Source organism: Anarrhichthys ocellatus, unplaced genomic scaffold, assembly GCF_004355925.1.
Source record: "Anarrhichthys ocellatus isolate YVR2014 unplaced genomic scaffold, GSC_Weel_1.0 scaffold134, whole genome shotgun sequence".
Taxonomy (NCBI): Eukaryota; Metazoa; Chordata; class Actinopteri; order Perciformes; family Anarhichadidae; genus Anarrhichthys; species Anarrhichthys ocellatus.
Window position 1 is genome coordinate 45,316 of NW_022280164.1, and position 16,697 is coordinate 62,012.

General features: G+C 40.2%; 2 protein-coding genes across 3 annotated transcripts in view; one reads left to right on the plus strand and one right to left on the minus strand.

Annotated features, from left to right (window-relative positions):
* The window catches only part of rabl6b (RAB, member RAS oncogene family-like 6b), a 30,147-nt gene extending 28,579 nt beyond the window's left edge, over nucleotides 1-1,568 (minus strand). Inside the window, exon 1 of the mRNA XM_031877337.1 lies at nucleotides 1,140-1,568. The gene's annotated coding sequence lies outside the window, so the exon portion shown is untranslated. The remainder of the gene's footprint in view (nucleotides 1-1,139) is intronic.
* A 576-nt stretch (nucleotides 1,569-2,144) lies between these two features.
* traf2a (Tnf receptor-associated factor 2a) overlaps nucleotides 2,145-16,697 on the plus strand; it is a 24,220-nt gene continuing 9,667 nt past the window's right edge. The window contains exons 1-6 of one of the 2 annotated variants that reach the window (XM_031877342.1): nucleotides 2,145-2,606; nucleotides 5,012-5,090; nucleotides 6,485-6,583; nucleotides 7,994-8,155; nucleotides 11,778-11,852; nucleotides 11,989-12,063. In XM_031877342.1, the coding sequence (XP_031733202.1) occupies nucleotides 2,419-2,606; nucleotides 5,012-5,090; nucleotides 6,485-6,583; nucleotides 7,994-8,155; nucleotides 11,778-11,852; nucleotides 11,989-12,063 (678 nt within the window). In that variant the 5' untranslated portion in view covers nucleotides 2,145-2,418. The remainder of the gene's footprint in view (nucleotides 2,607-5,011; nucleotides 5,091-6,484; nucleotides 6,584-7,993; nucleotides 8,156-11,777; nucleotides 11,853-11,988; nucleotides 12,064-16,697) is intronic. The other variant, XM_031877343.1, reaches the window with a different exon arrangement.

Here is a 16,697-nt window from a genome sequence, read left to right on the forward strand (position 1 = left end):
ATATATATATATAGATATATATATAGATAGATATATAGATATATATAGATATACAGATGTCCTGACGTGTTTATCAAAGTGTTATTTACTGCTTTTTTTGTGTTGGAATAAATGTTAAATATTTAACTGCAAAGTAGTAATGCGTGTTTGATACCTTCATTTTTTTGCATTAAATCATACTGGGATGTTTGCTGAAATTGATTGGATGGCCCTACCTAGAAAATGTTCCACCAGCCGCCACTGGATGCTACTATGTTTGTTTTGACAGTATTTTTATTCCTGTACTTAGTATTATTTTTCACATTACTTATCTTTATATTTCATATTTTATCTATGGATGTTTTTATTTTTATTTTCTGATGTAAAGCACATGTCCAAAATTGTTCTCTAGAAATAATCCTACAATGAGACAATAAAAAATGTTCTCACCGGTCTAGCATTGCTTCCTAATCCACAAAAAAAATGGCTAGCCTGAAATTACATGTCTGTGCTAAATTTGTACGATTTGAAAAAACGTTGGAATTATAAGTAAGATTCGTCTACATGAATGTGTTATTGCATTAGAGACAAAACGACTAGTCGATTATGAGAGAATTGCTAGTGCTGAATAAGGACATATGGCTGCTCCGTGTCCCTATTAAATCCTAATGGGTCCGAGCTGTCACAAGAGCCGTTACATTATTCACCACCAGACCAGCCTCGGGACGGGTCTCTAGTTCCCATCCGTGCAGTGACTTTGGTCAACTTAAAGAGAGAACAGCTCACATGTAAAGTCGAGCGGTGCAACACCGTGACTCAATTATTCTGGGGGTGAATTTTCCCTTTAACGTTATCCACCTCACGTTTGCATTAACTGTCCAGACTGTTTAGCGCTCCTGACAGGGTTATTTATCAAAGTTTTGATTCAACTATACCGAATTGATTAAAGTAAAATACTCCGAAGGGCATGTCAATAGTGAAACAGTGATATGTAACCTACACTGGCTGTGTAACGTTATCCCTCGGCTCTGTTGTAGCTAGCTCTCCAGACGATGTTAGCTAGCTTAGCTAGCTTAGCTCCCCACCGTACGCTCATTGACATTACACCGCTGCTAGACTGGATGCTTTTTTCTCAGGTAGTATGAGCAGCAAATACTCACGGTTATTTATTAATACGAGCAATTGCAGTCCCGACATCTTTTTCTCGAAACATCTGTCAGTCCTCCATCCCAACAGAGATGTAGCAGCAGCGACATTCCTTTGCAAAAGAGAGCAGCCACATAGACACAGCTACAAGCGCGAGACACAAATGTACAACTTCCGTTACATCTTTCAAAATAAAGCATACGTATTTGCTCATAAGCGCATTAAAAACATACATTTGACAGCCAAGAAGTTAATTATTGACCCTGGAAGCAACAGTTGAGAAAGCACTCCCACCACAAGTTCCATTCAGTAACTGTTCGGCCACTGTTGATTATATATCAGTGGATAGTTTCCAAGAACAATAATTAACTTTGAATCTCAACAGTTAAATAGATGAGAAATCCTAAAAGCCCCCAAGAGGAAATCGAAATTTGAGCATCTAAAATTCCATAACTGGACACTGAACTCTATCTGATGCGCTACATTGTGGGGAAAAGTCAACAACGACAACAACAACATATTTTTCCAGAAACGAATGCCGTTATTTAGGATAATCCAAAGACATAAGTCACTGAACAGATTTTGAAGGACAATCTGCTCATTATAAAGGAGGCCCTATACTTCTTATGTAGAATTTAAGGGGCAGCAAAAATGTCAGAGGTGGAGAGGAGATCTGAAAATCTGGGCAAATACTAGCAAAACTATCTGCAGTGATAAATGCCATAGCAATAATGTATGTATGTATTTCATGTAATTTGGATTAACTGACCTGTCATATATTTTCCAAATGATTTCAGTGGGAACTCCTCTATTCTATCATAGTCTACTGCTCTCTACAATATGATTCTGCACAACCTAAAACTGATGAATACGAATACCTTGCTTTTATTTTGAAGACATGATGACAACACTTCTGAGATTATACCGGTTTAAATATCGCTGCTTTGCCGCAGCTCTCGCGGTCCAATCCAGCACTGAGCAGTAGCCTGCTTCCTGGTGGTACTCGCCTCGTCGCTGCTCTCTTCTCGCGGCGCCTAGCGGCAGACGTAGTAATTTACAACTGAACGTAGCATCCTCAGCTGTCACATCTATCACATGAAAACGCCCGGTCTTATTTGTCAATGCAATATGACGATCAAATATGCGTTCTTAGCATAAGCAGGGATGCATATTTTAATAAACTGTCAAAGAGCAATGGGTCGCTGCCGGCTATTGTTTGTAAAACTGCATTCAGCTGCGCTCGCTCTCTTGAACGCACCCCGCTGAGTACCTCAATATTGTTCAAGGGGAATAATGGCTGCGCAGGAGCAGTCTCCACCATCTTCCCTGGAAGGCAACAAACCTGGCTTCCCAAAGAAAATTTTGGCCAACAGCCTCGAGGACAAGCATTTGTGCAACTCGTGCCAGAAAGTGTTGAGAAGGCCCTTGCAAGCCCAATGCGGTCACCGCTTTTGTTCGTTCTGTTTCAACAAAATTGTGAGGTGAGTAGTGTCGTTGCTAGGAAGCTAGCTAGATGGGTAGCCCGTATGAGCGATCGGAGTCACCAGCCCTCCTTTAAATGTCCTTAAATGTAATGCTGCCCTGCTTATTGTTGCTGGTAACGCCTATGCAACCACACGGACAAGTATGATCAACACAGTGCGAAGACCCACCAAACAATTCGGCGTGCAGGTAATTCACCAACTTGATCCCAATAAAATATGAATCTGTGTGACGGGTTGTCCCAGGTGCCCTCGTAGTCTAGTCTGCTAACCTCTGACGTGGCAAGCCCGAGCAAGCAGTTGAGTTGAACTTGACAGTGTTTTGTATTCACGTAAAATCAGGTTGACATGCATGCCGAATTTACGAGAAGGTCCGGCAAATGATAGAATATTTCAAATGTATTCCAGTCAGTTAGTATCTTTGTCGATAAGCGAGCCAATATTAAACTCTGCATTTTCTTATCTGAGTTTATGATGACCTTTATCCATATGGTAGATAAGGTGACCAGACAAGGGTCTATCCAATACATGTACTACATGTGCTTTTCAGTAGTTTTTCAATATTAGAATGACAGCAGTAGGAACGAGAGTACGACTGACTTAGTTTATTCATTTTTTTGTCATTAAACAGAAACAGGAATAGGCTTTAAAAAAAAAATCTTATATATCATAATTTTTCGTACTTGGACTAACGGCGCAGTGAGAAGTCAAGCTTGGTTGTGAGATCACAGATTTTTCATTCTTACAGTGCGCATGTGTCTGCGCCGTTTTTTTTTTTTTTAGTTTTCATATATAGTTTTATTTTCGGATCAGTCATTTTTGGTGCAAGCATCGCCAAGAGTAACATTTGCTGCCACAGCCAGGCATATCCTGTCTGCATCTCTGTGACCTTTATTCAAAAAAAAAAACCTGTTAGCAACTATGTCACACATAAATCTGTGACCCATCAGATTCTGTGACTATGTAGATTGGGGGTGTAGAACAGTCCGTGAAATGATTCTCCCTGGAGAGAGGGTCCCCCTGGTTGAAATCCAGACATTATATTAGTTAATATTATGCTTTTATAGTCCATATTCCAAAATATTTGTTTAGTTGACGGTGCTAAATTCGATATATAGCCGCAAGGAACTATGTGCTATTTAAAGGTATAGTGTTGTTGTCTACCTGAGAAGAGACACACTCCCTCCGTGTATGTGTTAAAAAAAAAGTTTCTCTGTGCTTTGTTTACAAAACCTTGCCGGCTGTGCGTGCTTGTTAGTGCATATGAAACTTTTGTGTACATGGTTCTATGTGTATGTATGCATGCATGTGTAGGTATAGATATATTTAGATACGTATTCACTACTTGCTAAATTATTGTTACTATTATTATTGCTATTCTTTTTTATCATACAAATGTCAGGAACTGTAATAATTAAAAAAAAATAGACTTCCCACAACTAAATGACAAAAAAACGTATTTTCGCTTAATGCACTGTACTTGCTGGGAACTTGTCAAGGTACATATTGTATACAGTTACACAGAGGGTGGGGGGGTTGGATAGGGACCCAAAAGCAGGGCCCCCAAATCTGGTTATGCATTTGCTGCAGGACGGGAACTGATTACTTACCAACTGCATGTGATCGGGGGTTTCCTGTAGTGAGACTATTGCAATACAAACATGTTATTCTCTCTTGTTACTTCTGATATCATTTGCCACAGTTGTCTGGTTTCTTGTGTGGATATAAATTAAACTTGTGACTTTAACATTTTTTTAATGAACTTAAGCAATACCTTCAATAAAATGACAAAATAGACTATAGTGTGTGTAGGACTGCAGCTAATGATTATTTCCATTATCTGCCAATGTTTTCCTCAATTAATCGGTCAATCATTTTTTCAATAAAATCTCAAATCACGTTTTTCTACTGTCAAAATTTACATTTTCAAATGACTAGTTCTGTTCTACCGACCCAGATATATTCTACTCAGAATGATACCAAACTACTAAAAAGTGAATCAAAATGGTGGTTGATTATTTATTTTTGTCGATCGACCCAATCACATACTCAAGTAATAATTTCAGCTCTATATGTTATCTCAACTCAAGGTCTACTTACTAGCTTTATTAAAGCCTTCATCTCAAGGGTCTTCATAAGCAAATGGAGCTGTGACCGGTTTTGGTCTGGCGTTCACTTGAGGACCATGAGATGCAGTCAAAAGCTCAGATGAAACCTTTAGTTGAGATTCTACCTTTTATAATCAGTGATCCTAGGGTCTTGAGTGAGTTCAATGGACCTAAACAGCATTTGGAGAGTGGTGACGGTAACATCAAGCATCTATATTGTCCGACACACGGTAGATGGTAGTTTAATTTTGGCACAGTATCTATACTTATCTAATATTTGCCTTTCCTCCCTTCAAGTTCTGGACCACAGAAGTGCAGTGCTTGCATCAAAGAAGACTTGTTTGAGGAACCCACCTCCATTCTTAAGCAAGGCGGGGTACGTACATTTTTTCACCCTACATTGCATCTTGTTTTTCTCCTTACTTAGATTAAATATTGCATTACTATGATTTAAAGTTACCACAAGGAACTTTGAATTGGTTCTGAAACAGTCTTAATTTAATCCGGATGTCTCTATCTGACCTACATAAGCAAACAAGACCACCAGTGAGAAGATTGGCTATTTCTATATAGTTATTCTTGATGCTTCTCATCGGTGCCACTGGGTCCGATTCCGGCGTCATCAGACGGAATTGTGTAGGTTCACCAGACACTCCTTCAGCGACCAGCCCGCCGCGGAAATACCTAGATCCTGATTTTTCTGCTGATTTTTGACTTAAAGCTGGAGCTCTGGCGGTAGATGGAGAACTCTGTGCCCAGCTGGAGGCACAGGCCGTATTGTTGGCCGCGGGAGAACCAGAGCCAGGAATGCACGGGGAACCTGCTGCAGTAAAATGAGAGGGAATCTGCTGCTCGGAAACACTTTTTTTGTGTTGATTGGTTGTCCACAGGGACAACCAATCAACACAAAATGAAAGTTCCTCGCAGGAACTTTGATGCTCCATTCAGATGTAATAAGTCGGTAGATGCACTCAGCTGTGTTATCACTAGCGGCCCCTAGCAGCCGGTTAAGAGTAGTGAGTGAGGAGTCAGCAGGGTCAATAGCGGTATAAAACAGGCAACAAAAGGTGTTTTGAGTCACGGCAACCAAGAGAGATCCTTGACAATGCAGCCATAACTGGCCACCAAAATTATAATGCAGTCTGCTGCAGCAGAATGGGAGATTAACTGGCCACCAAAAATATAATGCAGTCTGCTGCAGCAGAATGGGAGATTAGCCGTGGACAGACACAGAGGTGCCCACTCACTCACTAATGGATGCACATATGCTACCTGCTATCTGTAGAGATACAATTATTTCACTTTATGTATTTTGTTTGCCATCCTGCCATTGCATTGGACTGTTTGTTTTTCCCGTGCTGTCTACTGTCTGCCCGATTCCATGTGAATGCAGCATAAGTTCCCTAGTTTGTTGACATAATCACCAGTCTGTCATTAGTAGTAGAGTTCTTTGGGTAGCAGGTGTGGAGAGATGACATTTCTGAGGATGTTAAAACTCAGCACTGTAATGTCTCAGTCATGGTTTGTTTTCCGATCCAATGTGTCGGAGTGTAGAGCCAGCACAATAAAAACTTTGATTGCGCTTGTGTAGAAAATAGAAGAAGCCACGATAGTCCCGCGTCCCTAGAATGACCATATGTGCCGGGGAAATTAGAGCCAGGAGATAAAACATTTGATCCCCAGGAAACTGATGCAGAGCATTTGTAACACAACTCCTCCACCTGGAATTGAAGACACGAACCGGACAACAACCTCTGCTTCTCCGTGCAGGCTTTCCCCGACAATGCGGCTCGGAGAGAAGTGGAGGCCTTGGGGGCCGTCTGTCCCAACGAAGGATGCACGTGGACGGGGACCATCAAAGAATTTGAGGTGCAAATTCGTGGTTGTTCCTCGTACTATCAACTCTTATTCATAAAGCAGATTATATGCGTAAAAGAAATGCAACACAATGCGCTTTACTTGAAAAATGACATAAAATAAGTGCAATTACATAAGTGCAGAATATACATATGCCAAAATAAACATGACACACACGATCACACACGCTAAGACTGTAGCCATAGACTCTTTTCAAGAGAAATGTTTTAAGCTGCTTTAGAGTTAGAACGAGGGATGGTTAAAAGACCGATACCTATGGAACTGAGGGCTCTTGCTGGTTTGTATCTAATCAGCATGTTTTTTTAGGTGCAAGGTAGGGCTGCGCAAAAGATGGATATTATATCGATATCATGATATGTGACGAGATATCTTCTTAGATTCTGGATATCGAAATATCGAATAGGTGTTGTCATTTCCCGGTTTTAAAGGCTGCATTTCTGGAAAGTGATGTCATTTTTTGAACTCACCACACTGTTCTATCTGTTTTATTAATTGCCTTTACCGACTTAGTCATAATATCCAGATTACCGATGATTATTTACGAAAAATCTCATTATGTGAATAGTTTGTGAAAAGCACAGAGAGCCAGCTCTACAATATCGTAGCAATAGTGATATCGTTTGGTCAGAATATTGTAATATTTGATTTATTCCATATCGCTCAGCCCTGGTGCAAGGTAATCTAGAGCTTGTATATAAGTAGCAGAATAAAAAAAAACGATGTTTAGTTTTGATGGGGAAAGAACAAGCAATACCCGTTGTTGTCCCGTTACGGAACACATAGTCATCGTAGCTACAGCGAGAGACGTCACTCACACAACGTCTGTCTGTGCAGTATCTCTAATTATATGTTTTTTCAGTCTTAAACTTCAACAGTTCTACGACAAAATGCGACTCACTTGACTTATAATTGACAACCATCATATGTGTAATAAATGGAACAATTCAAAAGATTTGTCTTTCGCCGTTTACTATTGTACATATTTTTTTTTTCCGAAATAAGGTCCCATGGTGGTCCAACGGAAGGTGCGGGACTTCACCACTCTATGAGAGCATGTATTTATATGTGGATCGTTCAACTTTTATATGTGCCGTTCCTGTGCTATGGTGAGACCAAAATAGACGTCCAGAGGGCTGTCTGATGTTTGATGGATATTAAGCTCAGAACAAACTGTTTTTTTCAAGTATTTGTAGACGCGCCTGTATGGAATGTTACGTAAAAACCAGAATGACTTTAGCATATACATAACGTTTACAACACACTGGACTTTTTCAAGGCAATTGTCAGTTAAATCCTTATACACTCCCCAATCTACAATGAGTGACATCATCAAAGTACACCCAAGTTCATAGAACAGTAAGTGGACATTATAAAAAGTGTTTTTTTGTTGGTCACCTGCAGGCCAACCACGAGGGCAACTGTGACTTCATGATCATCCTGTGTCCCTCCTGCAAAGAGCTGATGAGGGCCAACGAACAGGAGCGCCACAACGAGAGAGAATGTCCAGAAAGGACGCTCAACTGCAAATACTGCAAGGAACCCTTCCTGTTAAAGAACATCAAGGTCAGGCTTCTCTCTATTGCTAGAATTATAACATACAGTATTTCACTGTATATGAAATTAATTTAGGGAGCCGATGTTTTTAGGGACATACTGTAATATTGTAACATATTAGACTGTATATAAGAAGTGGACGTAGTCACCCATTGCTTTGTGGACTGCCGTTATGAAGCCTCAAGTTCGGCATTTTTGCTGTCACCATCTTGGATTATCTTGGTTGTTTTTTTCCACAACTAATGAACAGAAGTTAACCTATTTGGAATGTGGAGGAGTGAAGTAGAGACGGCATATATGTCTCTGGTACCGGCAGCAACCTGTCAATCACAGTAAGCCCGCCCTAAAGCATACCCTGCTTTATGGTCTATTTGACTCTAAATCAGGGGTGGGCAATTATTTTTCCCAAGGGGCCACATGAGAGACACGGACTGTTGCGGAGGGCCAGACCAATAGACTGAACTCAATCCTGCTCAATAGTATTCCACCTCTTTATAAAAAGTAAATTGTATGGTTTTGATAAGCTGTGAGTGGTAAGAGTAAATATTATCTGTGGTGGAATGCAAAGTATATTTGCTTAAGTACTGTACTTATTTACAAATTCAAGGTACTTTACTTGAGTATTTCTATTTTATTCAACTTTGTACTTCCACTCCACTACATCTCAGAAGGAAATATTGTACTTTTTACTCCACTACATTTGTTTGGTAGCTTTAGTTACTTTGCACATTATAATTTTTCAAACCTTTCCTAACACAACAGTGTATAAAGGAGTTAAAATGAGCTCCACCTTAAACATCTGCAGCAGGAATAATGATCCAAACAAATATACATTCGTAATATCCATATATAATAGTAAAACACTGACGAGGATCATGTTTCTGCCAAATTAGTACTTTTATTACTTTTGTTTGTAGTCCAATTACCTAATTTTCTGTTTTTCAGTTCAGTGAACGAGTGCACTGAAGTCGGGTTGAATGTCTGAGGTGGATATGTGAAGGACAGCTGACAGGTGATCGTCAGTGAGAGAGGATCTGGAACCAACATCTTCAAAATAAAAGCAATGCATCTGTATTCTGTGCATGATGTACAATTATTTAAGTTTTATTCCTAATTTCCCATTGACGGACAACAGGCCGAATATGGCCCGTGGGCCGTACAATGCCCAGGTCTGCTCTAATTGGACAATAATTTACTAATTGAACATTATGCTGTATTGAAGAAGACTTGAAACTAGAGATTGAGACCATAAACTCATGTTTACAATATTTAGTGAGGTAATAAATCAAGTGAGAAATAGTCATTTTCTTATAGACTTCTATACATTCGGAGGAGTCGCCCCCTGATAGTCGGTAGAGAGAATGCAAATTTAAGACACTGCAGCATTTGCTTCACTTGACAGAACTGGAGGTTGCCGCCTGGTCCAGGGACATACATACTTTTGTTGTGTTCAAAGTATATTATTAATTGTCATGTCTCATTTGTCATAACGGTTGGCGGGACAGAACTCAGGTCACATGACAACAGGTTGTATACGTTTTCCTCCAGTCAGCCAATGACACGAATAACCAATGGGACTTTCTGTCTTTAGGGTTTGTTGAATGGGTTGTGTTTAGGGGCAACTTCCTTTTGTTTTTTTCTACCAGGACGCCATTTCTTTGTGTCTAAGGGACAACAATTTCTTTAATTGGACTGGTATTGAGGTAGAACGCTGCAGACAGTTATCACTCAAGCCAACTCCTTACCGGCAATGTACGTCAACTAAAAGTGCTCGTTTGTGCCACTGACAGACTCAGATTGTTTTTATAAGTGTCTGTCAACATTATGGAAATGATCCTTCAGAGAAATAAAACCTTTTTCTTTACCTTTTGCTTTGGAACCAGGCGGCAACCTCTGGTTCTGCCGAGTGAAGCAAATGCCGAAGTGTCCTAAAACTCGCATTCTCTCTACTGACCAGCAGGGGGGCGACTCCTGGTTGCAAAACGAAGTCCAATACTATGGAAGTCTATGAGAAAATGACCCTACTTCTCACTTGATTTATTAAGAGTCCATTTAGAGTCAAATAGACCATAAAGCAGAGTATGCTTTAGGGCGGGCACACTGTGATTGACAGGTCGCTGCTGCTACCAGAGCCATATACGCCATCTCTAAGTCACTCTTTCGCATTCCAAATAAACATCGAACAAAAGGTTCGGAAATTAGTGTTTGGTAGATTATTTCTCTGTTGTAACAATGCTTCTTGGCAATGAATTTTATACCGTTGGAAAGCCTGTTTATTTACCTTTTAAACGGTGCCCCATTTGTAAGGAACATGCATTTCTGGGATGAGCAGCACAGCCGAGTATGTGGGTTGCGCCCATGAAAAATTTGCCAAATCTTCTCTGCCAATGCCAAACAGCTTATTCTGCTGTTGCTATTAACCGTCAGGCCCATTTGCGCTGGTGTCGGCAACACCTACACTGGAACCTGAACATGTGAACACGTTATGTTCAGCGATGTCTAAGGAAGTTGGATCGTATGGTCAAAGTGTGGAGAACACGGGGAGAACGCTATGCTGATTGCTGCACTGATAGAGTAACACCTTTTGGTGGAGGCAGTGTGATGGTGTGGGGCGGCATCTCCATCACTGGAAAAACGAGGCTTGTCTTCATTGGACGCAATCTCAATGCAGAGAGATATCGAGATGAGATTCTGCAACCAGTTTCTCCACGGTCTGGGACTGAACTCCATCCTCTAAGATGACAACGCTCGCCCCAACAGAGCGGGGTTTATCAGAGACTACCTCCAGAATTTGGGAGTAGAGAGGATGGAATGGCCTGCCAGCAGTCCTGACCTCAACCCAAGTGAACACTTGTGGGACCAGCTGCCAGAGTGACCAACACAACCATGTTGGCTGACTTGCGACAAGTCCTGCTTGAGGAGTGGAATGCCATCCCACAGCAGTGTGTGACCAGCATGAGGAGGAGGTGCCAGGTTGTTGTGGCTGTGTATGTTTCTTCCACACACTACTGAGGCTCCTGTTTGTTAAATGAATAAATTGTAAAATTGCCAATATGTCTTGTTTCTTCCTTGTTACTGACAGACTTCAATCATCCAATCCACCAAACAACACCAAACAAGAGTCAATAGCAACAGCAGAATACGCTGTTTGGCATTGGCAGAGAAGATTTGGCAAATTTTTCATGGGCGCAACCCACATACTCAGCTGGGCTGCTCATCCCACAAATGCATGTTCCTTACAAATGGGGCACCATTTGCAAGGTAAATAAACAGACTTTCCAACGGTATAACATTTATTGCCAAGAAGCATTGTTACAACAGAGAAATAATCTACCAAACACTAATTTCCGAACTTTTTGTTCGATGTTTGTTAACTTCCGTTCATTAGTTGCGAAAACACAACATGGTGACAACCATAATCCAAGATGGCAACGGCGAAATTCCTGAACTCGATGCTTCAAAACAGCAGTCCACAAACCAATCACGATGACTACGTCCAGTTGTTGTGAATTTTAACCAGCTCAAACTTTATACCGTAAGATACATTTAGTAACATTGTTGCCAACTACACCAGGATGAAGTATTTCTGTTATAGTGATCTAACTTTAGGTACTTTTCATTCTTTTTTTAGGCTCATGATGAAATCTGTCCAAAGTACCCGATGATTTGCGAAGGTTGTGCGAAGAAAAAGATCCCCAGAGAAAAGGTATCCCACATCTTTCTTTTCAAAGTGATTTCTCATAATTCTGTTAGATTTATCTCATTAACCATTTAGCTAGGGATCCAAATCTACAACATGTTCTGCAGATCATTAGCTCGTTTTATTTTGTTTTGTTTTGCAGTATGTGGACCATATTAAGTTCTGCAGTAAATGTAAAGCACCTTGCAGATTTCATGTTGTTGGCTGCGATACGTCTGTAAGTAGACATTTCTGTTATAATTTGCTCTATGTGTAACAGTGGCTAATGTAACAACAACTGAATTATGTAATAACGTGGCAAAATTCAACAAAATCTCCCAGAACGTGTTTACAAAATACATTTTCAGACCAATGATTTAAGTAGAAAGGTAAATATTAACATACATTTTCACAATAAATTAACTAATATATGAGAAAATAAATGTATACTTCCTGATACAACAGTCTTTATTATATTTAGAGTATATTCTTTAGTTTCCAAAGGTATTACATAATTGAACAGTTATTGCATAATTTGTTGCTGCTTGCCTATGAATGCATGCTGGGTTGTTGAACACGAAGCCTGTGTGTACTGCATATGCATGAAGCCTACATAAAGTATTCACCTAACTTGGACTTTTTTTTTTATACAGGTTATTGTTTTATAATAACACATGAAATGGGGTTCCTTCGGGTTTTTGACAATGATCAGCAGAAAAAGTGAAAACAAGATTCAGACCTGTTTATGGAGAGTTTAGTGCAAATATAAAACACACATTTGATTGCAGTTTATTATTCTTTATTTGTTCCTGTTAGCTGCCACAAAGGTAGCAGTTACTCTTCTCGGGGTCCACACACAGCAAAACGAACCCCTTTACCTCAATTAGGGTGTCCTTTATCTGGTAACTACAGTTTTTAAATGATGTTTTCGGGTTCGTCCATTCTCATGAACATGATATCCACCTTAAGGAGGATTCATTATCATGTGTAATATTTCTTTCAATATATCCTGTGCTACATAAGTTAATATTACTTTTCAATGTCATCGCCAATATTTCTCTCAATATGATGCACAATATACCTTTTCTATTTTAGTTTCTATTAGGCACTGCTGTTATTATTACTTCTTATACACTTCTTTTACTTTGTGTGCTTCTTTTTATTCTTATGTTGTTATTTAGTTTTTAGGGCCCGAGCACCGACATAGTCGGTGCGGAGGACCTATTGTTATTCTAATGTTTATAATTATTAGGGCCCGAGCACCGACGTTGTCGGAGCGGAGGACCTATTGTTCTTCCAATGTTTATTAGGGCCCGAGCAACCGACAACGTCGGGCCAGTGAAGGCCCAATCTCAAGACAGTTGTGATTAAAAGTTATCAAAAGCTTTATGTTTGATCGAATGGCTTAGCTGTAGTGGGCATCTACTTTACGCGACTCCCCATAAAACAAGCTAATGTAACTCAACTGGACTTGTTCCAAACAGTCCCAAACTTCCCATGCTTGATAACACTCATGGCCTGAGGATGTCTACAAGCTAATTTCCACTAATACTCACAGCGCCACCTGCTGGCGAAAGGAAATCTGCGTTTTCTGACAAAATGTCATCCGATTTACAAGACTTTTACACAATGTGGTTTACTCTTGATATAGAGGAACATAATGCATGTATGCCCGTGTTCTACCGCACCACACAGCAGATACAGGAAGCGGTGCACTATTTGTAAAGCATCAATTCCAGCATCAGGCGGCCCACGCTGGAAAAAAGCGGAAATTCTCACAGAAATTCTCAGCCGCGCAGGCCGGAGTCCCGCCGGCACCCCCGATGTGCGGGAGGATGCGAGGGCCCGTTCATCGCTGCTCGCAGCTTTAATTAGGGCCAGGCAACCGACAACGAATTGAAATTCGAATACACATAGTACATTGGGCGCATATTTGGGGGACTTGCCATACTCAAACTCACCAAATTTTGCACACTTGTCAGGCCTGGTGAATATAGCCATCTGATAGAGGTTGCATATTTGTCTGTAAAGAAATGACTCTCTAGCGCCCCCTAGAAGTTGGACCAGCGACGCCCCTCGGCCAGTATGTCCGATTTACTTGAAATTTGACACACATGTCCAACTCCGCTAGCTCTACAAAAAAGCCTCTCAGACCCCTAGACTCCACCCACTTAGATTTTCCACGATTTAGAATTTTGTGAAAAACACATTTTTGCAAAATCCTCCTACACGCTGAGTCCGATTGCTACCGAATTTGCTCTGGATCATTATTGGATCTACATCATCAAAGGTTATTAAAAGCTTTTTGATATCTCTTTGCGTTTACAACATATGGACCAATAAACCTCTTAGGGGCGTGGCTTATATACTGTATCAATACACATAACTTCTCAACCATTTGCCCTAAAATCACCAAAGTTTCAGCATATGTACACATTGCATCCTGTAACATACCCTCACATTTCCATTTCATTCAACTACTAGGGGGCACTAGAGTAAACCCGCCACATTGTGCTTTTTTGTCACTTTTTGCAGTTTTCAGCCTTTGTACTTAAACAAACTCCTCCTACAGAATTAATGGTATCAACCTCAAATTTGGTCAGGATGCTCTTCAGACCTTTGTGATGAAAAGTTATCAAATTCGGGAGTTTTCATGGAAGAACCTTGACGTAGCGTGGCGGACATTTTGCCTTATTCGGCATGAACAATAAAGTTGTTATAACTCCAAGGTACATTATTCAATCTGCAAAAATTACATATGCATGATGCTACTTCAAGTCTGAGCATTTATCAATGTCAAAAATTTCAATAACTCATAGTGCCACCTACTGGCAAAAGGAAATGTCACATTTTATACTTTTATTTACTCCTCTTAGCCAGTTAACTAGATAAGTCTCAAATTTCATAAGAAAAGCCTTACGACATTGAAGATGCTTCATCATGAATATTGTGAGTTTTTGTTGAACGCTGTTGCTGTGGCAACGCATCATTTGCCATGAAAAAGGAGCTGATGGTTCAGTGGCTTGGGACGCTCAAAAACTCATGAAACTTTGTACATGGGTCTTAAGTCATGCAAAGACATATTTTATATTGGATTCTGGCTTGGCCGTTTTGAATTGCCTCCATAGCGACCCCTACAAATTTTCAAAAGAAAAAAGCCCCATCGCTACATTTCACCTACATGTATGAAATTTAGTAGACACATGTATCCTATAAATACTCAAAAGAAAGTCTCTTAGGACCATGCTCTAAACCAGGGGTCGCCAATCTGGACCCAGACGCCGTTGTATCCGGACCCAGGACCTAAAATCGATTTTATTTTGACAGAGCGCTTCTATTTTAACCGGCACAGCTTTTTCAGCCTTTACGGCACTTGTTCAGCGGTGCAGGAAACGCACCGACCAAGGGTACTTCTCAAGTCTCTTAATTGTCATTTCCTCGCTCCTCGATCCTCGCTTGAACCGGAAGTTGTTTCTGCGCCGCCATATTAACAGCCGTCCCAAAGCTCTAATGTAGCTCGGCGGAGCGAGGATCGAGGATGGAGGAGGGACCTCTGATTCAACATCTGGTTTAAATAAATGTTCATTGTAGTCTGAACAACAAAAGGACCACAAACAACTTTATTCATTTATTAGAAAGATTTGTGTTTTCATGATCTGATGTTTCCCTCAATAACTTTTATTATGAATACAATTAAAGTCGGAGGGAGCTGGAGAGACTAAACACTTTTTACATCGTTCCTGAGTGTTTGAGTTTTATCATTTAAGAGAAACAATAATCATATTCTGGGTTATTTAATAATGACCCCACAGTCACAATTTCAAAACGTACAGACGCAAATAATTCATAAATAAGACGATCGCATTCCGCCCGTAGAAATCGATCCTGCGCTTATAAACAGAACACAGGACACAGTTTAACAGACTACAGAGAGAAACACCTCGACAGTGATAACTGTATCTTTATTAGTTGTTAGTATTATTAGTTACTATTATTAAGTACAGTGAATCATGTGAACAGACACAAACTTCTCAAAAGTCTCTCCAGCTGTTAAAGCCTACTGACAGCTGATCCAGCTGTGATCAGCTGATCCTCCGTCATCTGAAACAGACGTCGCTCAACGTGACGCAACTGAGGAAAGGACGTCGCATGTCTCTTAAAACATTTCCTCGTTTCCTCTCTCCTCGCATGGTTTCCTCCATGCATCCCTGGTGGGAGGGACTAAGACGCAAGGAAAGAACGCATGTAAAACGGGGATGCAATTAAGAGACTTGAGATGTACCCCAATGCGTTGTAAATCACATCACGTGATGCAGCTCAGCCAATCAAATATGGGTATTCTGACAAGATTCCTGAATCGAGTGAGATATACACACACCGGGGGAGAGACGAGGGAAGAGAAGGTAGAGCAGGAGAATAATACGTGAGTCAGAGAAGTTATTTCACATAGCGTTCTCCAAAAAGAGAAAAGTGGTCAAAGAGACCAGAGAGACCAGAGTCTTTAACCAAGAATGAACAGACTCTTATAGGTTAATTCTTCACATGGACAGTTTATTGTTTATTAACCACAGATAAATTCCATGGACACAATTTATCTTTTTAGATGATGAGAAAAATATAATATCATGGCTTTTTTGATTGACATCACTTCACACCTGTATGAATGTATGTATGTATGTATGTATATGTATGTGTATGTATGTATGTGTATGTATGTATGTATATATACATGTATGTGTATGTATGTATATATACATGTATGTGTATGTATGTATATATACATGTATGTGTATGTATGTACGTGTGTGTATGTATGTGTATGTACGTGTGTGTATGTATGTGTATGTACGTGTGTGTATGTATGTGTATGTA